The following is a 22,916-nucleotide window of genomic DNA, read 5'->3' as shown; positions in this document are numbered from 1 at the left end:
GAGCATGCCGCTAACCTCAATATGAGTTCCGGGATTATTTTTCTCTGGCTATTGTGTGTGTGTGTGCATGATTGACTGACATCAGTGTTTTCAATTTCTGCTTTAAGAAGAGAAGACACACACTGGTCATGCATTTACATGTGTAGTCTGAACTGCCAGCCGCTTGCTGTGTGACCATGCGCTGAAATGTCAACATAATAACAACTGTTCTACAAAAGCAAAACAAAATGGACAAGCATTTTGTAGATTGAATACATGCAGCATATTTTCACATCAAGGTGTTCCACTTTCACAGCCAGATCTATACAAATCCCAGCTCAATAATAGACCACAACAAATCTCTGTGTCCTCCAGAGTAGATGAAAATGGCTATCTAATCAAAGACAGAAGGGATGGTGATGGAAGCAATCTGATTGGCTCTCGAAAGTAATTGACAGCAGATGTCGGTCCCTTAATACTGCATGCAGAGTTGAGTTCTGGCCATTATGTGCTCTCTAATTAGCTGCACAGCCGAGATGCGAGTCCATGTTTCATTGTTTGCCTGTTCGTAAACATTGGCCCACAGCAATCAGTTACCTAGCTGTTGCTACTTTGTGTTTTGAGGAGGAACATTAGTCACCAAGACAGACATGAGACTGATAACAAGCAGCACCACACAAAACAGACTATTGTAATTAATTGGACTCGGGTGCTCCATAAGGTTTGCATTTAGCATTCAAATGTGTTCATGGTACGCCAGTGTTGATCCATCTTTCTAATGGGCGGCCCAAGGAGGACAACCGTCAATGGTAAAACTGAATACATGCTAAGAGAGCAAAGTAGCTTGAAGAATAATTGTCCTTCAAAGTTAACAAAGACTCTGATTAATGTAGCCCTCCCCTCAGACAAAAAAAACAAAAAACATAGTGGAACGAAAAAGCAAGTTATGCCAAATTTATCGATTGTGCTGTTATCAAACAGGTTCTTCAATAAAGTGCCCTACACAGAACAGAGAGCACAAATACAGACAAAAACAGAGATAAAAGAAGAACAAGGATCAAGATATGGATCTGGAGCCGTGTGTGTGTGTGTGTGTGCGTGTATGTGTATGTGTGAGACTCAAGAAAAAAGACTTGTGTTCAGTGTTGCTAAACATGGTTCAATCACGGACACAACACAGAGTTTCACATTCATAAAATAGCAGTTTTTTTTAATAACCCTTAAAGGAGATCACGACATGCTTTTAGCTTTTTTTATGGCAGGTTTCTAAACTCTGCCTCTCTCTGTGTCTCTCTCTCATTAGATGTGTCGGGGACAATATCTAGCTGATGAAAGTATAAGTGATTGCCCCTCTTTTTATGGAGGCCACTGTTCATTATGACGATGGCAGAAGAAGAGACATATAATAGGCAGTCAGGCAGAATCAGAGTCTCCCCTGGGATGCTTGTCCGTGTGTGTGTGTGTGTGTGTGTGTGTGTGTGTGTGTGTGTGCGTGCGTGCGTGCGTGCGTGCGTGCGTGCGTGCGTGCGTGTGTGTGCGTGTGCGTGTGCGTGTGCGTGTAGCAGGTCAGAAGTGCTGACTTGTGTGCACATACCACTTCTCACTCTTATTAGAGCAAGCTAGTGTCTCTTAGAGCACTTCTTAATATAAAAAATAAGAGCAGATTGAAGGAGCCACACAGGGCATATATTGTGTTTGTGTTTGTTCTGCTGTGTATCACAGAAAAGCTCGTTACACCAGCTGGGAGGTGTGTGTGCTTATGTGTGTAGACTTTCAACAACATAAACAACACTGAAGTGGTCTAAAACTACAGGGAAAACTGGCTTGTCTTCCTTGTACTGATCACTGTTTCTGACTATCTAGAGGTGCACTATGCAAAATAGAGGACTGTTGAGACTCAACTGATTGTGGAATATACACAAAATCTATCAGTGACAACACTGTGGGCTCAAAATTTCATGCTGATTCCACATTTTGCTTTAGTCCTAATTTCATTCAACCCTCTGCAATTTTGCAAAGTACACCTTTATGAATGACACTGTCAGTGTCACAGTCAAAGGTAGCCAGGATCCAGCCCTCGCGGATTATGGCTACTCCCATATTTTTAAAATATGTGATGATTCCTGATGTCTGGAACTGCTCTTATTCCCAAGGGTAGATTTAACAGGACTCTGTTTTAAATGCCCGTTTGGCCAGTCAACAAGTTCTGCGATGATGCCATCACTTCAGAGAAGTAAACAAATATGGCGGTGGCCATGAAGAGTTGTGATGTTACTGACAGCAAAGTAAATTTGGTGATTTCTTCTGTTGCTGAGAAATGTTACAGAATTGAATCAAAAGACAAACAATTAGCCAGTCTGAAAGTTGCTGTGGTTTCGGCAAAGCCTGACGATGCGATCAGTTAACTATGGTTGGTTAGCACTGACAAATGGTCTTGGCACATAGGTGTGGCAAGCACTGACTTTGGTAAATCGTCTCTCATAGAGACATTGCCAGAACCCATTGCATTAAAGCATGATTCATAGCTTTAGGAAAACACTCTAAGTCAGAGCCAGGTTTCAGGTCATTCCTACTAGCTTCAGTGTCATATGTACAATTGACTTAGTAGGTTAGGACATACAGTCATGTCCACTGTATGTCCTAATTCTAAATGTGATGTGTTTCAAATGTCACAGAAAATACTGTTGTTGCTGTTAATGAGGTGTCTTAGTAGGTTGTACTTTTGACTAACATCTGGAGGAAGCATTCCATGCTACGGTTTAACAATAATGTCTCACAAATGCTGTGTCCCAACTGGGATATAAATTCAGAATATGAATGTCCACAGACTGAGGCAGTTATTTGTGTTGTTTTTCTGTTTGTGTGTGTGTGTCTGATTTGTGTGTGTGTGTGTGTGTGTGTGTGTGTGTGTGTGTGTGTGTGTGTGTGTGTGTGTGGGCCAAACAAGACTGATCAGGTGGGCTGAAGTGTGAAACTGACCATGACCAGCAGAGAGAGGAAAGAGAAATCTAATGGAGGATTTTTGCTGCCCTCATCACAGCAGGGATGTCAAAAATTAAAGAGGCATTCAAGCGTAAATGCTTTAAGAAGGACCTTAGCCACATAAAAACTACCCCAAACTCACTTACTCAATAAACAAAATAAAAACCTAATCCAACTTTGGATGTCGTGGTTCCCTCACTTCTAACCTTTCCCCCTCCTTTTTTCATATTAGCACAGCCGCCATTGGTTATTGATTGCCATCATGGTTTAATGGATTGAGTACAGTAGGATTTATGTTTTAGCACTGTTTTGCTTTGAAGGCTTCTCTATACCAGTGATGGATTTGTTCCCAGCGATCTTAGGCTCTTGCACCTTGTTGGGTGTTGAAAATACTGACTTGAGGGATCTGTTTACTCCAGCTGGACGGAGGCCAGACAAGACTACAGCCACCTCATAACAGCCACTTTTCTACAGCAGGAGTGCATTTGCTAAGACCAGGGTAAACTCAGAATCTTTATGTTACCGTAGTGGAGTGTTTTTCACTGTTTTCAAAAGTGCAGCCTGCCTTGAAATCATCTCTGCTGGCAACACTTCCCCAACAGCAACAGAAATGTTGTTTTGCAGGGAAGCAGAGTAGAACTCAGAGGAAGAATAAAAGTTACCATCGCTGTAGGAATACTGATGTTGGCTCACTGACCAGCTGCTGCCTTGGACAAAAGCAATCGTGAGGATCAGACGACCATATCTGATCCTTGATGAGCACTCCTTTAAAGGTCCAGTAGTCAGATACTGGTCATCATTTGGACTGTCACTGACATGTATGGAAACTGACAGCCAAGTGTACTGCAGGCAAATGGATATCTGGTGAACTGGTAGCATCCTGAGTTCGAGTCACGCTTCTGAGAATTGTCTCGTGTCACACTTCCTTTCTCCTCTATATCCTGTCACCATCTAATTAGCTTACCATCTAATCATGCTGAAATTAAAAAAAAAAAAAAAAAAAAAAAAAAAAGCAAGGCCCATGACAGCCCATTTTAGAAGTATCTAATCACAAACAGCATTACAATCACACCGGGCAACAATTCATCTGTCTTGTAGAAAATGCAAGTGGGCTTTATGACAGTAATTCCACGCCAACAAAAGCCATCATGTGAGTTGCACTGTCGTTGGTAATGACTTTGACTTTAACTGGTGTTAGACTTACTCTAATCAACCCTGGTCTGAAACGAATGATAAGCAGTCGCAGAGCATTCAGCTTTTACAAATTGCAGCTGAGGGCAGAGAGAGAGTTAGGGAGTGAGAGAGAGAGGTGCTCCACTCCCCGGTGTCTCTCTCACTGCTCTGTGCTCACAAGCCTTAAATCAGGATTTAGCACCTCGGTGTTAAGTCCCTCCACGTCCATCTGACAAGACTAATCTTGTGCTAATTGCAACGAAAAGAACTCCAATTAGCACCGACGCATGAGATTACATGGGAAATGAGGAGAAATGTTTGTCACCTGTGATCCTGCCACCAGTTTTATCTTTTTTACCCCCACTGCAGTCGGGGGATATGATGACAGAAGCACCTCATATGATCTGCTCATATTCTGGAGCTTGCCCTCCCGATGTGTAATGATTTGTTTCAGAACTGTATATTTGGGTTTTATTGACATGAAAGTGGAGCACTGGGGATTGCCGAAGTGGAATGAATGTGTGACAAATGGAACTGTAATGAGTCTGTGGTGCGCACTGAATATCAGTCTCTTTGTGTTTGCGTATGTGTGTGCATGATTGAATATAATTATGTACATGTCTGTGAATGTGTGCAATGAGCATCTGTGGCTGCGTGTGGTTTATGAACTGGTGATATAGTTTTCTCTGTTTTTTCCTCATGCGAAGCCAAAAAGTGGACATTTCATACTTGTGGGGCGGTGGGACCTGAAGGCCCGACACCATCACAGTGCAGCAGCTCCTACAGGAACAGCAACGTCAATGTGACAGTCGGCACCAGAGGGCCCTTCAAAGGCATCCAAATGTGGCGGGTCCCAGAAACTGGCACCTACAGGTAGGACACTTGCATAACTCCTCTGCAACATTTTGTATGCAAATGTTATTCTGAATGATCGTATGCACAGCAGCATTTCTACCAACACCCTCTCTTGCATCAACATCATCTCTTTCTCTTTTTTAAAGATTATATTTTGCATTTTCTGCTTTATTTTGACAGTCACAGTAGAAATAGACAGGAAAGGCAGGGGGAGAGAGGGGATGAGATGCAGCAAAGGACCTGAGGTCGAATTGAACCCTGGTCACTGCGATCGGGACTAAGCCCTGGTATGGGACTTAGCCGGTGCACCACTAGTGTGCCTCCAACATCATCTCTTTCTCAACTGTGCATTGATCACAATGCCTAACCAGTCCTTACTATACTTCCACATTAGCGCATAAACATGCATACTCACACAGTATAGTCACTTAACATGTGTGTATCTCAGATTTCAGCACACTAAGTAGGCCTACCACTGTCGTCCATCACATCTATACGCACTCTGTCTCACACCCACTCAGCCCTCGGTGGCTCAGCACCACATCGATCTTCCTGGGGCAAACAGTGAAATATCACTAATCGGACTCTTGCAGAGGGGAGCGAAACCTAGTGTACTGTCAGCTAAATAGCATCCTTCACACTGTAACTGGCTCCTGCATCCCCAAACCACCCACCACGGTGTCCACATTGGTATCCTTTGCGACCACTAAATACCCCACAAAACCAGATATACCACTCTGACCTCAAACTGAGAGTGTTTTGCAGCAGAGTCATTGATTTAAGTTCACTACCTTGTGTGCGATCAGTATTCCTCCTGTGTGCATTCGTGACATATGAGGCATTAAACTTGGATATAACTGGATGGCTCACGTCCTGAAATGTCTCTGAGCCCTGCAAGCCTCCCACATCGACAAAAGATAAAACTTGCACACACACACATACACACACAGTCTGAAATACCAAAGTAAAAGCTATGTGTTAGTTGAGGAGGAAAAAAAATTCTGTGTCCACACAAACCCAAGCATTGTGGTCTTGAGGCGGCCTGGCTTAGCTGGCAGACCATGTAAATGGATGTTGACAGACGGACTCAAAGATGAATATGCGCATGCATCTCCAAAAGTCATTAGGCAAACAGCTGAGGTAGCTACCCAAGCACCGGGCAGCATTGTTCCTCTCCTCTCCTCTCTCTCTCCCTACCAAGTGCTACCACCAGGGAGGGAGAAAATATCGAAGCGCTCCCAAAAACCAATCAAGTTGTTTTTTAGTGGGCAGAGATTGGAGCATTTGAAATGTGTGTTTTCTGCCACAGAGCATGTGTGTGCGTGTGGGTGTTGTGTCAGTGTGGTGCTCGTGCATTCATGAATGCATTTCTTTTTTTATGCACCAGGAGGGAGCCACATTACCACACAGATATTTTTGTTAAAATCACCTCAGGTGACAGTGTGTTTAAGTGTGCTTAAATGAATTGTGGCTGTTACTGAAGGTCATGCACTCATTAAATTGCAGGAGGAATAGCAGAATTCCCATGAGGCGATGGAATTTAAATCATTCTTTTCTATCTGCCGTTGGTTATTTTTCATAATCTCCTGTAACTCAAAATATTCAATAAACATATCGTCATTGTTGGGTGAAAACATCATAACTTCAATTTTTGTGATAAACTTACTGATGGATTACGCGGTTCTTTGTGGGTTGAGAAAGCTGCACAACCCTTGGGCTCATAAAAACCTTTCAGACTTCGCTGGTAAACTGAAAGATACATTATCGTCAGCTAAAATCAAGACTGTTGTCTTATTTTCCCTGAAAACTGACATTTTGGAGATGCAAACGTTTTTACCCAGCTGTGGTGATGTGCAAAGTCACTGGGTGCGAGTAGGTTTAAATTTGCCTTTCGATATTCCTCCTCTGAGACTCACACATGGACAAACAATAATAAGAGTGCCGTTACTGAAAACAGCATTGTAAATGCTGTTATCAGGCTTAATGAGACCAGATATTTGATGAGTGCATTTACTGTTTCATTAGGATAATTATCCTGCTAATGAGGTTTTTATTGTGCATTGTTTTCTGTGTTGGTGGCTGGCCATACATTCTTTTGGTGGGCCTGTGTGTGTATGTATGTGTGTGTCTCTCTGTGTGTGTGTGTCTTTGTGTGTGTGTGTGTGTGTGTGTGTGTATATGTGATAAAACCCCACACCTCAGGATCACAGCCTACGGGGCAGCTGGCGGTCGCAGCGTATTGGCCATGAGCAGGTCACATGGCGTCTACATTACGGCAGACTTTGAGCTCCACAAGGGCGAGTTGCTTCACATCCTGGTGGGACAGCAAGGAGAGGACGCCTGCCCCAACGTGAGTGTCTTTTTAAAAAGTGCCCCCTAAAGATCTGGAACTGTCAGTAACTTCCAGGAAACACAAACATAAATACGTGAAAGAAGAAAGAAAAAAAAAAACTGTTACCACAGAGTGAGAATAAAGTTGTGGAGTGCTAACACAGTGTTTCTGGAAGTGCTGGGTAAGAGAATTAGCTAAGATCCATGGATGGAAAAGCTCTGCTTCTCTAGGTAAGGGACAGGGTTTCCCTCTGGGGACCTGAGGCACTCTTGCGTAGAGGTGCTGGGCTAAGATGGGCGTAGACGACAGGCATGGTTGAAGCGTTTATCCATACAGGCAGACTTTATTGGTTCGACCTGACCTGACTTTATCCCTGATTTCTTAATCCAACCCCTCTGCGCAAGAATGCCTTGTTCCCCGAAGGAAACCCCTGTCCCATATCCAGGTAACAGAGCTTTCTTTTCCACGGTTCTTAACTTACAAGAACCTTTGACACTAAACAGACAACTTACAGTATGAGCCAAAAGCAAGATCACAGCTTCTGCAGCTTCCAGTAAGTCATATTTAAAGCTCCTTTTAATGCTACCAGGAGTGCAATCTAAAATCGATTTTCAAAAGTGAATCCAACCCCTAAATGGGGGGTAGATGACTACACCCAAGTGTCAGTTTAACGTAGCTAAAACAATCAATTCCAGCATAAATAAAATGGCACAGAATAGCAACTTTAGTTTCAGCCGATGCATTGAAAATGAGGCATATCTCAGCGAATGTAAATCTAGTTTAGCTCACGCATAAAATGTATAAATAATCCTGTATATTAATAAGCTGCCTGCAACCAAACGGACCGTTTCCAAGCGCAAACGGCACTATAAATGTTTCAGTTACTCACACTGATGGATAATACTGTGTAGAGTCAAGAGGTGTCAAATCTGAGTAATGTAGGATGAAAACCGTAGATATTTTCAGTTAATTGTCATTAGGCATCATCCCAATAAGAGGCATTTGTTTCAAAGACCGGCCAAAGAAGGAGCTCTTGACAGTAACACTCACATACACACACACACACACACACACACACACAACTTTACATAACACACTTATCTCACTGTTTGACGTCACTTTTAGTTCAGTAAAAAATTTGGTCTGTGGGGCGCATTTTACTGGCTGATTGAAACTTGGCCAAACATATTTAGCATACATTATGGCATGTGTCCAGTTTCATTTGCCTCGCTCTCCATCTCTGACTCCCAAGGGTGTCAGACCCAGTTGTCAGTGGAGCCATTAGAGTCCCAGTTGTAGTAAGACAGGCGTAGTGTTTGGCTCATTCCAGTTCCACGTTAGGGATGCACAGAAATAACTTCACTGGGGCCATTTAATAATAAAGCAGTGTTGTTTTTACAAAATTGTGATTGTGAAAGAAATCGAGGTATGTCGAACAGCAGTGTTGAGTTTGAAACGTTCTTATAGAGCCTAATAAAAGGCTGTAAGTCGAGTCTATTACTGCACATTTTCTTTTCATTTTGAAATATTATGACAGTGGTTTACAATTTGACAAAAAAACGAAGAAAACGATAGAAATTCGATTTGCAGCACCACTGACCACAATCCATGAGCCCATTCAGCACAATGTTCATGGACGGCTCATTAACACTCACTTACCAGTCACTCACAAACTAAATTGAGGTGGTGCCACTCACCCACGCTTCTGCCCCACTACACCACTGGTCCTACAGTCAAGTGTGTGTGGCATCTCATCCACAAAGCTGCTGTTGATTAGTTAAGAATTTTAACATTGCCTATCACGCAGCTTGTGGCGGGACACCTGTCTGCTTCAATTGGTGCTGCTGCTGTCTGAATGCGACCTGGATGTGGCAGCACACTGTCTTTGTAAAATTCATTTTGATTGAAGAAAACAGTTTTTAGACCTCTGAAAATAGTAAAGTAACACATTTATAGGACCTGTGGAAACCATAACAACAGTTGTTGAAAAAATTAATTACATCACTGAAATATAAAAATAGTAAAAATAAATTAAACACTTTAATCAGTCTGCCTTCCGCCCAGTGAGCATTGGGATAGGCTCCATCAGTCCCCCGCGACCCTTGTGAGGCTAGCGTGTGAAAAGTGAATGAAATTTACTTTAAGTCTGTGGTCTACACACATTTTTATGTGATTTGCCACCAAATAGACTGACCCTGCTTGGGTGAAAGGTTTCTCCATTTGGATGCTCATAGCTGAAAATGTTTGTTCTTGTCGATTAATACGGAATTATAGTGGTCTCAAATTGAGAGTCAGGATGCGCTTTGCTGTTGTTAAACATCATTAAATTATTTTTGTCATATTGTATTTGGAACCCCAGTCAAGCCCTCAGTAAATCACAGATTTTAAGGCCACCCAGTAGACTGTGTATTGCAGTAATAGTGCCAATAACCTTGCTCTGACCTCTCCACCTTTTTTCCTACGCTTACTTGTTTTCTTTTGCCAGGGGTTGCTGTCATCCATTATGCCCTTTTGTTTCTTGACTAACACTGGAGTGCACTTCCACTTGCAGTTCACAGCACTGAGGCTTAAACCTCACAAGCCCTCTAGTCACCAATGAAAACATCCATCACCCACAATTTACATTTTCCAAAACCTCAGCTTGTCCCAGCACTGTAAATAGAGGAAAAATAGGTCAAGTGCTGCTGTGCGGGGCTTAGGAGCATTAGTTTGGTACGCATCATCACTACAAATTGTCAAAAAAAAATGTCAACTTTTCAGGGATGGAAAAAAACAGCTTTGTTTGGAGCTTGACTACCGTGCATTTTTGAATTTATCCAAACAAGTTTGAAAGGGTTTTATTAACCCAAGGACAGTAGATTTTTCGCAATCTTGACAAGGCCATGCAATTTTTCATTAACAGCAAAATCGTGACACTCAGTCAAATTCGAGTCTTCACATGAAAACAGTAAATTATGCATTTTATCTGGATTTGAGTTTGGAAATAAAACACAGGGTTAGGGTTAAGGTTAAAACCAGCACTACAGTCTAAATTGTGTTTAGCAAAACATATTAAAAGGGTCTTTGCCTTCAAGAAATGTGTGTTTAGGTGGCAGAGGTTTTCACCACTGTCATTTAGTTATTAGTTTTTAACACAGGGTGTGTTGACGTGCACAGAGCAGAGAGGGAGACTGCGGTCGTTTAAGGTTCCTCTGAGCCTCCCTCCAGCTCAGTGAGGGGAGCCGGCTCTCTCCAAAGGGCCGCTCTCAAAGTGATTTGTGCCGCAGAGCAGTGTTTTCTCACACCTAGCCTTCTCTCTTGCAAGGGAAATGATACCTCCCTGCTCCTTACAAATACACTCACTCCTCTCCGTCTGTGTCAGTGTCTGTCTCTCTCATGCACACATACACACACACATCCTCTCAGGTATGAAAACCTCCACTCTCTCTTTCTCTTTCTTTCATATACTTACTCACACACACTTGACTACAAAGTAAGAAGGGGTACAGTGAAAGGACGGGCTGTGGAGAGTGAAAAAAAAATTCCACAGGGGGTGGCTTTGAATATACTGATCCCCCCGATCGCCTGTCGCTCACATTCAAAAAAGTCACAAGTCCCACCCACTGCCCCCCTCAGACTGTCAGAGTGGTGGTCCAGATGTAACAGACAGCAGACAGAATAAAGAGAGAGCAGAGATAGAGAGAGGGGAAAGAAACTTACAGGATAATAGCGCTCACAAAGCTGTCAAGGGCGTCAGTTCACTAAACCTTAAGCTATGGCAAAGTCCCTGCATCTAATATCATTTTTCATCAGGGACTGCCAAAACCATTTCAGTTTTTTAAATAAATAGACTAAATTTTGGGAAGATTAAGTGGAACAGTGACTGGCGGGTGAAGATGTTTTTATTTGGTTAATGTGATAAATTATTAGACACAGGCCACCAAGCTATCATCTTAAAGAGAACACTGGGCATCAGAACAATATGTGTTTTTTTGCTTGGCATTTTCTTTGCATTATAATGCTAACATTTTGGACACATTTAGGTTAAGGTACGGCACCTGCTACACCTTCTCCCAGTTGACTTCCATGAATGTAGGTCAACTCTGGTTCTGGTGAACTGACATCTGTCTCCCTCCCTGCAGTCCAACACCATACTGAATAAGATATGCATCGAACAGAGCGGCCCAATGGCCAACAAGACTCAAGTCAGAGGGGGTGGAGGCGGAGGAGGCGGAGCAACATATGTGTTCAAGGTGAGAAGGGGCTGAGGGTGAGGGAGAAGACATAACTGATCAATACCATATACTGCCACTGATCAATCACTGTTAGAACAGAACTCGTTTATAAATGCAATTTATAGCAATGCATAGATTTAGTATCTAGTAAAACAAAGTTGTGATTGTAAAACTTAAATCCTAGAACCTGTTGTTATGGCTTGTAGCCCAATTCAGATATATAAGGTTGGGATGGGATAGAGTAGCCTATGTGATACCCCCGATGACACACCTTACATCTCTGCACCCCAGAATAAGTGATACTCAGTTTACATCATATCCTGTATATTAACTGATAATCATTCAAGTGGAATGCATTTTACATTTAATGAATACACCAGGTTTTGGGGAGTTTGACTTGTAGGTCAACTTCCCTGTTAAGTGACAAGAATACAGACACCAAAGTCATCCACGTGTCCCTGGTAGATCGTTTGCTCCAGAGCTCCATGTTGAATACTTTGTTAGCACCATGTTCAGTGATGCAGGCAACCTTAATATTATCTAAGAACGCTGACCTTTAGTGATAAAATGCTTTTTTAATTACATGGCATGCAATTCATACATTAAACAAATACTGTCCGTTAACTCAGTAAAGACTGCATGTAGCCAGATTTTGGACCAACCATTATTCAATCACTTTGCAGTGATTATTAGCTGTACAGAGGCAGTTTGTTAAAAAAAAAAAAATGCACCATAGATTTAGACTAAAATATAAAAAAAATTCTGCAAATTAGTCAGTTTTGCAACCCTTGTAATCAGTGCCATTTTTATAGTTGGAATAATAAAGCACTGAACTTGTTGTTTTACCAAGGGTCTGTCTCAAAGCGCACTCTAGTTCAGTGCAGCAGGCAGTGAGGTGTCAAGGGACCCAGCCATATTCTAGAGTGTCCCAAGGCCAAATTTGTTGCTTTGTACTGGTGAGTCGTTTCCCCATAAAATTCCCATGATGCACTGCAAAACAAGAGAACATCTAAGCTAAGCATAATATAAACATCTGCTGTGTTTTTTACTGAATGTAGATGAAGAGCAACACTTCTCCTGCAGCACCACCAAATTTTGTTGCAGATGTAAAGAAGTCAGATGACATAATGCATTTTTTTTTTAACCTAGACTGAAACCTTGTAACGGTTAGGTTAGCCAATGTTAGCAAACATCACCAACTGACATGACAACCTATCTAATGATACCATCAACCATCATCATCATCATCATCATCATCATCATCACGTGCAGCTGTTACCTTGGAGTCACTTCACACTGTCTGACTCTTCAGTGTCCCAGTGCTTATCGGCTTAGCTGCCTCAGCAGTGCCTGCACTCCTCTTCACTACCTTCTGATTCACCATCTACTGAACCAGCGTGCAGTTTGATACACATGCAGTGATGTCATTAATATATAGAAGTATAGATTTGAATGGTACCACACAAACAATGTGGAAGACAAAAAAGATTACCAGTTATCAAAACGGCCTGATGCTATGAACCAAACAGTCGGTTATAAACACCTTCATAATTAAGTTCCTTTCTACCACAAACCAAACAACCTCAGCCAACAGTTAAACCAGGAACACATGGATGACTTCTGTGTCTCTGTTTTCATCACTTGACAGCTAAGCTGATCAGTGGATTAGCCTCCCAAAAGCTTGGAATCCTTTAAAGAGAACATACATCCATTTACATCGAGTTAACTGTCAACATGATGGTCACGGTTCCAGGTGGAGAAGGAAGTGTACATCCCCTCATCATCGCTGCAGGGGGAGGCGGGCGGGGTTACAGCAGCCAATCAGAGACCCAGGAGGAGCAGATGGACAGTGACCCTGGCCAACCTGGACGCAACGGGAAGTCTAACCTTAACGCCGCAGGTTAGTATGTGTGCATGTGTGCTGGTAACACGCCTACAGTATGTGCCTATGTATGTAGGATGGAGGGGTATATACTGTTTTTTTCCCTGCATGTGCTAGTGAGAGAGTTAAGGATGGCAGACAAAAAGACGTAGTGGGCGTGAATGAGTTACTGAGGCCAAGATGGAAAATAAATGGCTGGGGAGATGGGAGGAGATGGATAATATCCCGTTATCATTCTGCGGTGCGAAAGGCCTATCTATCCTTACATTATGATGAGAGAGGCTGTGTGTATCATGTTCTCCTCTGTATGCACGCACAATAAGAAGCCAAGTGTACAGATAGCCTGGAGTGGAGCTATGTATTTGTATGGCCGGTGTCTGCCTGCACTTAAAAACACATTCATTTGTCCCTGAGGTGTTTACTCCTGTCTTGGTGCATGAGTTTCATGGACTTTCCACCTCAACGTACCAGTGTTGGTCTCTCGCAAAAAGAAAACGCGATGACGCCCTATGCGTGACTACTCCCATCGACCAGTTTGTCTCCCCTCATTGCCGGTCATAACAAGATGCTTCACTGTAACTGCTATTTTCATACACACCGTGGTATCCATTATTCATGTAGTTCGAGCCGACGGGCGGCCCAAAAAACTAAGATATTGATTTTAGTGTGTTCACGAAGCCCCAGGTTTACTTTTGAGGAAACTGTAAACGAAAAATAAAATATTAAGCATGTCTAGGGTTTTTGTTGCTAGTGTGATGAGATTTTTTATTTATATTTTATTGTCATTTCTCTGTATCTCTCAGGTTTTAGAGCAGTCAATGGAAAATGGAAGCGGAAAACGAAATTGGCGAGTGTTTGGGAATAGGGAGGGATTAGCTTTAACTATATTAGCTATAACTTTAATCTTGTATTACCAATTCTCTTTTAGGGGATTTTGTTATATTTTTGTGGCCTCTCCTATAACTGGTTTTGTTACCAATAACGGGAATTTGAGGTGTGTGTGTGTGTGTTTGTGTGTGTGTGTGCACATGATGCATTTTAGTGGTGTTTGCTCTACCTGGCATTGACACTGTATGCACTAATGCAGTTTGCGTGTGTGTATATGCATGCTAAATGTTTAATACAATTTTCCACCTTTTTTCCAAAACCTTGGCTATTACCACAGGTAGACTCTCTGTCTCTCATTCTCTCCCTCATACACATACCACACACCACACACACACACACAACACACACACGCTCCACACATGTTACTCACATCACGTCATGTCAAATGTGCCTTGTGTGTGGTGACAGCGGAGGTGGAGGGCTGGAATGACAGTGTACCTAGCCAGTCAGGGTGGAGACCCCTGGTGCTCGGAGGCCAGGGAGGCCAAGCCTGTCAGAAATTCTGGCAGGACCCGGGGCGGCTTCGGAGGCGGCGGGGGCTCTGTATGTCTGGGGGCGGCGGCGGAGGCTACAGAGGTCAGTCACAGTTGACAGACTCCCAAGAGGAAGAAAAAATCCTGTAGAATGTTCTCTTTTTTTCATTTACAGAAAGTCTACAAAGGACTAAATCATCGCAGATTGCATTGAAGTGGCGCATGGAATTGGTGTCTAGAGAGACTGGTCACAGATTATGTTCAAGCCTGGATAAAACAAATTTAAAAGCAGCTAAATGTTGGAAACTGTCAAAATGTGACATGTTGATGTCTTTGCATAAGTAAAAATTGTTGTACTTAACCTAAGGTAAGTTTTCGTAATCTTTATGGAATCACTGCAAGGCAGGCAAATCAAGGCTGCTTTATTTATATAGCACACATTATATACAGAGGCAATAGAGTGCTTTACAGAATAATAAAAAATACAGTGAAACTAAAAGGCATGGCAGTATAAATAGTAACAGGATACATCAACAAGCATACAAAAGAAAAAATATAAGGTGTGGAGCAAAAGAGGGATTGTGCACATACAATTGGTAGGTTACAGGATGAGAATACAAGTACAATGACCAAAGTATGAGTTATATGATTACGCCATGTAACATGCCATTTGTGGAAACAGCAGCAGAGCAAAGAAATAAGCAGAAAAATAGATATACATACACTACTCACAAAAAGTTAGGATATTTGGCTTTTGGGTGAAATTTATGGAAAATGAAAATGTTCACGCTACAGTGATATTATATCATGAAAGTAGGGCATTAAGTAGAAGCATACACTGGTGATTTCCTCATCTCAAACAATTCTTGAAACAAAAGCCAACAACAGTGGTGGGTATACCACACAAAAAAATGTCAGTGTCAATAACTTGTCCTGTGCCCTTGAGCATCAATTACAGCTTGACAACGACGTCTCATGCTGTTCACAAGTCGACTTATTGTCTGCTGAGGCATGGCATCCCACTCTTCTTGAAGGGCGGCCCTCAGACATTGAGGTTCTGGGTACAGAGCTCCGAGGCCTCTACACGGCGACTCAGCTGATCCCTAGGTTTTCTATGGTATTCAGGTCTGAGAAAGTGCAGGCCACTCCATTTGAGGCACCCCAGTCTCCAGCAGCCGTTCCTAATGATACAACCTCGATGAGCTGGAGCATCAACACCTGATGTGAATTTTGGCCGTTAAGCTCCTTGTTAGAAAACAGCAACTTGTGCAAAAAGTACTGAACCATTGAACAGTTGGACATGTGCATTCAAAAGTTTACAGAAGGTCACATTAAGTTCACCTGTAAAGGTTATAATGCATTTTAGGTTCATCCTGAAATTCACCCGAAAGCTGAATATCCCTAACTTTTTGTGAGTAGTGTATGATATTTGTGGCAAAGCAGTGTCAGTCTGCTCAGGATTGGAACAGATCATATTGAACTGTCCTCTAGACTAATGGATCCAATTCTCGAGGTGTATATATCACTGTTTCTCTGTGGACAGTATGTTTGAATATGGGTGTGTATTTGTTGAGAAAGTTACTCAGATTTTCAATTGATTTTGTCAGTTACTGTGTTGCACTTGTCTTGGTCCCTAGGTGGTAATACGTCTGCAGATGACCCCAAACATGACGGGGAGGACGGCTCATCCTTCATCAGTCCCGAAGGAGAACTCTTCCTAGATCCTCTGAAAGGTGTGAAGGCTGTGCTTGGACACACGTGTGAATGAAACTCCATGATACAACATATGCCACATACAGCATCCACTCAACATCTCTAATCAAGAAATTTATATTCTGCATGGTTTACCTCTCTTGGGTTTCTAGGTTAGATTTGATGTATTTCCACTTACGATCTGATAAAACAGAATGATGAGAAAAATCCAGCTTCTGCAGATGAGATAAAAATAAAAATAAATTGTTGTTATAAGCTAATGCACTGGCACTGCTTACTATCGTGCAAGATTTCACACAAAGCCCATGAGTAATTTGTCTCATTTGGCTCATATGTCTTTTCTCGGTGTAGCTTACAATCAATTCAGTATGTAGCATCAAAAACACCAGAGGATACTGTAAGACAGGGCCAACTGCCTGCGGGTTTTTAGTTCCAGCCAAAGGCTACAGCAGGTGATTTTTTCTGATTAACACCTTCACCCAGAGAGGAGGAACTAATCAGGAAAGTCACCTGTAGTGTGTGGTTGGAGTGAAAACCTGTACTATGAGTGTCCGTCCCTACACTCTTCTGTTTTGAATAGGCAAATATTGTCACTTGTTTGCTATTGCCTTACATTTTGTTAGTGTTTTGACACACAACACATGAAAAACTGGAAAAACAGGATTCCCAAAAAGGCAAAAAGTAAAGAATAAAAACAATAAGGAGGGAATGAGTATTTTGTTAGAATACGTACCTTTTACAGCTTTTATAGGCCTGTACAGGCAGCACAGAAAAATGCAATGAAGGCTTAAATATACATGCAGACCACTTGCACCGCAGCAGTGTTTACTGAAAACATGTTGCAGTGCGGGTATTCAGACCTTTTCGTGGTGTCTGCACAAGCCTATAAACACAACAAAGATGGTCTCACAATACAGGCGATTCTGAGATATGCAATGTATTGTAAGATAATCAGCTATGATACATCATGATATATGTAACTGATGAAGCCTGGAAAAGGCAAAATATTTTTCAAAAAGCAGGAATCAGTGGTGGTTTCACTGTTTTGATCTGCACAGCGACTGCAACATGAACACGGCACAACAGTTTCAGTTCAAACACCTAAAGGCAGGGAACAAATATGCCTCATAGGAACTCAAATGTGCATCTGTGGAAATTAACTTGAAAACTGAAATACTGATACTTGGCACAAGTGTAATTATAACGTCTCAGAAGAAGAAGTCTCGCAGTATATTGCATTATCAATTTATTCTTCCACCCAGACTGTTCATGGAACAAAATAACATCTACAGGGAAAAATATTAGCAAGCATACCTGGTTGTGTGTTGACAGCCAAGGACTGAAAAGTTCAGCTTTGGGCAACTTTTCTCAGCCAACAAACTTAAAATATCTGACTTACCCTGGTTGCTAAATTCTTTAGGAAATGAATGTGCTTCAGGTGACTTTTAATCACATTATGCGCAGCATGAGGACAGATTTGTGGCTCTGGAGGAGAGTTTTCCGGAGAGTTATACTGTATTACATATAACTTACCAGGTAAACTGTACTCCAGTCATCATTTATATGAATTAATATGTCTACAAATATAGGGCTCACAGATGTATCTTGTTGACTGTACTCTACGCCTGTTCTCAAATATATTCATGTCGTAAACCCTCAAATAGGCTCACATGTTGAGACTATAGACCCCCATTTGATAAGACTATATGCTGTTGATGTAGCATTCTTATATATTCTCTAATATGGACACTTTTTGTGAATTGAATTATAGTGAAATTAAACTGTTTGTCATTTTAGAGGTGGATCTTGTGGAAACCCCTTGGCCCTGCTCACTTTGGTGACATCTGTTCTGAGATTTCTGTTTTTGTGTGTGTGTGTGTGTGTGTGTTTTGGTAAAGGAATGGAGGGGCATGGCGAGGTGATCATTAACCCAGTGCAGAACTGCAGCCACTGTGAGAGCAACGAATGCCATGAGACCAAGGATGGCACCGTGTGCTACTGCGACAACGACCTCATCCTGGCAGCAGACGGGGTGTCCTGCGTCAACGCAACAGGTCTGCGTGCAAACCTTTGCTCCCCTCTCCTGTCAACATGCCAGTTTACTTTGAAAACACACTTTACGGTACATCCGGTAATGAACAAGACCCTCACTCGCTTTACCTCTCACTCACGCACAAAGAACCGGAATTAATCAGAATGAAGAAATGAATTAAGCTGAATGTAATTGTACCTGTAATAGACTGTGACTCAGTGAACAGATAATAAATTAATCTACAAAAGTATTAAGCCCGGAGCCTCTGTAATTATTGAATCTTTATCTGAGGAAACACTTTTAATACTGTCTTAATCACTCATAATCATTATCAATCCTTAGGATAGCCTAACCTGTTAATGAAAATGGATATAGTTGTATGAGACGGTATTTGCCAAGTGTGGAATCCTGATCTGTGACTTGTAATTTAATTCTGCGCCAGTCAGATAAAAGCTTTTATCTCGGCATGTCAGTTTTTTAGGGATTTAGACTAAAAGGTTTATTTTCACATGGATAGTCATAGATTGACCTTATGTAATGAATTTGGAATGAGTTTATGAATAAATTTAATGGCCCTAAGATCATGCAACTTGCTTGGCTCATAAAAGATCTCGCCAACCTTGAGTGAAAATGAATTGTCCGTGAGAATAGTGTTATTCCTGGATTAATCGCTAACAAAAGAAAGACGCACAAACCTCAATGGCCTGAAAATTGCTCCTTAAACAATGATTTGTGATCTGAAATGAATAATGAATTACCAGTGGGGATCTGAAATGAAATAATGCGTTGGAACGTCAGTTTATAATTTGAAGCCAAATAACAGGGCCGTTGCAGTCTGAATAACATCTCAATAACTTAGAGCCGCACCTTGCCGTATGATTTGCAGATCTGTTCGCATTAATGAGAAGCAGTAGATAACGCTATGATGCCAGGTCAAAAAAGGTCAAAGTCTCAATATGGTCTCTCTCAGCCTGCTGATTTGTTCTTCAGCTTAGACAAGCGAAATGAGATCTCCCACGCCACCTAAGAGGAATTGACATGCACCCGCCGTCGCTGCCGCTAAGCTCTGTTGTGTCATCGCTTTCACATCATTAATTAAGTTGGGGATCAGAGCAGCGAGGTGAATGTTAATACACCTTTGGGGACAATACAAGTGTGTAACGCTGTTGTTGCCTCTTGTCTTGCAGGGGTGTCCCCGCTGTCTCCCCAGCCGTCTCTCTCCCACTTGGCGGCTGGGTCTGTCCGTGGGCACCTCGGCCCTCATTGCTGCCCTGCTACTGGCCGTGGTCGGGAGTCATGATAAGTAAGTACCGACATATACATGGATTTTGGCTAATTATTCATAGTACAGTGATTTTGGTGTGCTACAGTAAAATCAGGTATCATCTAGTCAGTAGTGACTTTAGTGATTCTAGTGCTTTTAACTGTAAAGTAAAAGCACTTAAAACACTTTAACTCGCACTCGTCAGTAAAACAAAACTTGGTCTAAATAAGACTTCAGATCCTTTTCCATTCAGCCAAGAATAGCATTCTCTGGGCAGAAGATGCAAGAGAATCTGTTTGTTTCTTTGTTTATGTCCTTAAAGTTGCTATAATTAGAGACCCAATCTTGGCACAAAATATCAGCTATCAGCAGCTTCTATCCAAAAAGAAGTGCTGTAAAGTTGCACTAAGTATCTTCACACTTGGCAGTGCAAGTAGCAGTGAACGTTGAATTTTTGAAAGTTTGAAGGACTTCTTTACCCGGATGTAACATCCGTTGACTGCACTTCTCTGACCCAAATGTACACTAATGAACTGGTAAGGCTGCGGATGGTCAATTTTATATATATATATATATATATATATAGCTTGTTCAGCCATTTCTGGTGAGTTTTGTTTTACTCTAAAAATTCAATTCAAGAGGATTTCCTGTAATATGAGCATGGCAATCTTCCTCCTGCTGCAGCCCTAATTTGCAATTTACACTGATAATTCAGGTGTAGCTTTAAATCAGAGGTGATGAGGAGCAGCCACAAGGCAGAAAGAAAGCGGCTGCTGCTGAAAAGGCACTGCGTTTGGTGAATGCAGAATGCGGGGCTGCTGGTTGGGCAGTGATGTACCAGCTGGGCAGAGTTTGCACATATTTTACACAAGTTTCTAAATCAGCGGCAAAAATCGACCAAAACCAAAAACAGAAAAGCCACATGGTAGAATAAAAACAATCTGACAAGCAGGCACTCCATATTGAATGGCCAAATGTCTCGAAGGAATTCAAGCAACTTTCACAGTCTATGTACATTTCCTTATCTCTTGAGATGTTAAGCTCCATCCATCTGTCATTTTAGGGGCAGGTTTGTTTTGTAGCTGCCAGTGGATTACAAACGTAATCTACAGGGAGCTAAAGACGACATCAGCTTCGCCCAGCTCTGCTTCTCTGTTATCTATTTCAGTGCACTAGAGATTGCTTGATAAAACCACAAACCTTAAGGTTCCCATTCCAAGATATGTATATTATGTATAATATTATATATGTATAGAGCAGAGTAATGTTGATACCGGATTTTCGTGGAATTCAGTCAATGGTCCCTAGCCCTTGAGCTGCTGGTAAAGTTGTTGCAAAGTCTTGAGCCATACCACCAGTATTACTCCTATCCAAGTTTCAAGTACAATATGTAGTATGCTTACCATTTTATAAGTATGAAAATTCATTACACTCAAAAGTGACAACATAGATATTGATTTCATTAAGTATTTTAAGTGTGCATTTGCTGCACAGTATTGTCCAACAGTGCAGTGCATTGCAGAAAGGGAGGAGCTATTCACAGTGCAAAAATGTAAAATAAAGTCTTGTCAGTGGGAGCATCTCTACTGTCTCAGGGGGCACTTTTAAAAGGAGAACTTAAGGAAAACAACAAATGAATTGCAAAAAATCTGTCAAGAGATGTTTTTGCCTTTGTTGGCTAGCCGCTTTTCAAATTTAAAGTTGGCAGGTGGCAGAAAACATCTAGACGTAGGCCATTGTCAGCGGACATTTGCGTCATGCCAGTAAAAAAATAGTGCAGTGTGTTGAATTTCTACCCCACTAAATCTCGAAACATTGTGCTGTGAAGGTTATCACTCAGTACATACTGTTTAGTGTTATGTAGTATGCTTGTGGGATACAGTGTTGCACTTCAACTCTCCAATGCGGAAGAACGCTCCGTCCTTCACAACTTTCAAGCTGTTGAGCTTGACCAATCAGAAAGAGCTGTGAATTGCAAGTTTACAACAACAACAACTAAAATGAAAATGTCAAAAGTAGGACACGAGGTAGTAGTCGCTACTCCGACCATAAAGAGTTAACATGTGCAGATACTGCCTGGGTTCCTGCATTTTCGAGTGTTTGAAAGTTAGGCATTGTACTACAACTTTCTGTTTCTTTTCTGCTGCTTGCGTACACACACGCGCGGAAGACGCCTACTGCATCTCGCCTGGACAACCCACACAGTTACTTAGCGGCTCTTTCACTCCCGACAGCCCTTAGCAGGTTGTTGACAGAGGGAGAAGTGAGTCTCGCGGCCAGACATCCGTCTGCCCGGCTGCTTTCAGGCTATCACAGCCAGACATATGCACTCATTGAGCCATCAACTCCCGCACACACACCCACACATGCATACACACACACACACACACACACACACACACACACACACATATGCATACACATCGGTACATGACACACTGAGGCTGAGGAGGTGTGAGACTACAGCAGTGATGAATGAAACACACTAATGATGGATGGCTGCTTAGCCGACGGCTGACAGCACTCATATATTAGACAGCACTTGGTAAATAAATAACTCCACTACACACACATACACACACCGGCATTCACACATTAATACAAACACACACACTCTTTCTCCCTGCGACTAATGTGTTTACAGCCTAGGTCGGGGCCGCTAGCAGTTTCTGGATTGTGTGTGTGTGTGTGTGTTGTGTGTATTTGTGTGTGTGAGAGTGAGGGAGGGAGAGAAGACAGTGCCTGCAGTGTCTACAGTGGGCTACTTTACATAATGTGCATTTGTATGCAGCATGAAGTAACAGGATTTTTCAGCCACCTACAGAATGGATATTGCCAATAACGCTGATTCATCCTGAGGGAAAATAGTATGCACATGGTTTGCAGTTCTGTTTGCATATATGTGATTGATTGTGGATATAAAATGTGCATATTCACATATTACATATTCAAGTATTGAGGGTTCGTCTCCAAAACATCACTGTATGAGAAAAACAACAAAAAAAAAAACTGTCAATGACACAAAAGTTTTATAGTTCATAAAAAACATGGTTGTCTCTGAATAACTAAGTTCAAAAGCATAACACTGTACTTGACATACTTTATTTGCCTGCAGTCATTTTGTCTGAG

The 22,916-nt window shown here is 41.9% G+C and overlaps 1 protein-coding gene across 1 annotated transcript in view; it reads left to right on the top strand.

Annotated features, from left to right (window-relative positions):
* Positions 1-22,916, top strand: part of LOC115380757 (ALK tyrosine kinase receptor) — a 282,301-nt gene that overhangs the window by 237,875 nt on the left and 21,510 nt on the right. Inside the window, 12 exon segments of the mRNA XM_030081965.1 lie at positions 4,842-5,007; positions 7,192-7,339; positions 11,443-11,553; positions 13,289-13,304; positions 13,307-13,443; positions 14,725-14,814; positions 14,816-14,843; positions 14,846-14,881; positions 16,416-16,511; positions 18,390-18,545; positions 19,711-19,754; positions 19,756-19,816. Coding sequence (XP_029937825.1) covers positions 4,842-5,007; positions 7,192-7,339; positions 11,443-11,553; positions 13,289-13,304; positions 13,307-13,443; positions 14,725-14,814; positions 14,816-14,843; positions 14,846-14,881; positions 16,416-16,511; positions 18,390-18,545; positions 19,711-19,754; positions 19,756-19,816 — 1,089 coding nt within the window.

This window comes from Myripristis murdjan, chromosome 22 (assembly GCF_902150065.1).
Source record: "Myripristis murdjan chromosome 22, fMyrMur1.1, whole genome shotgun sequence".
NCBI lineage: Eukaryota > Metazoa > Chordata > Actinopteri > Holocentriformes > Holocentridae > Myripristis > Myripristis murdjan.
Note: the sequence above shows the minus strand (reverse complement) of the source record. Positions and strands in the feature narration are given on the sequence as shown.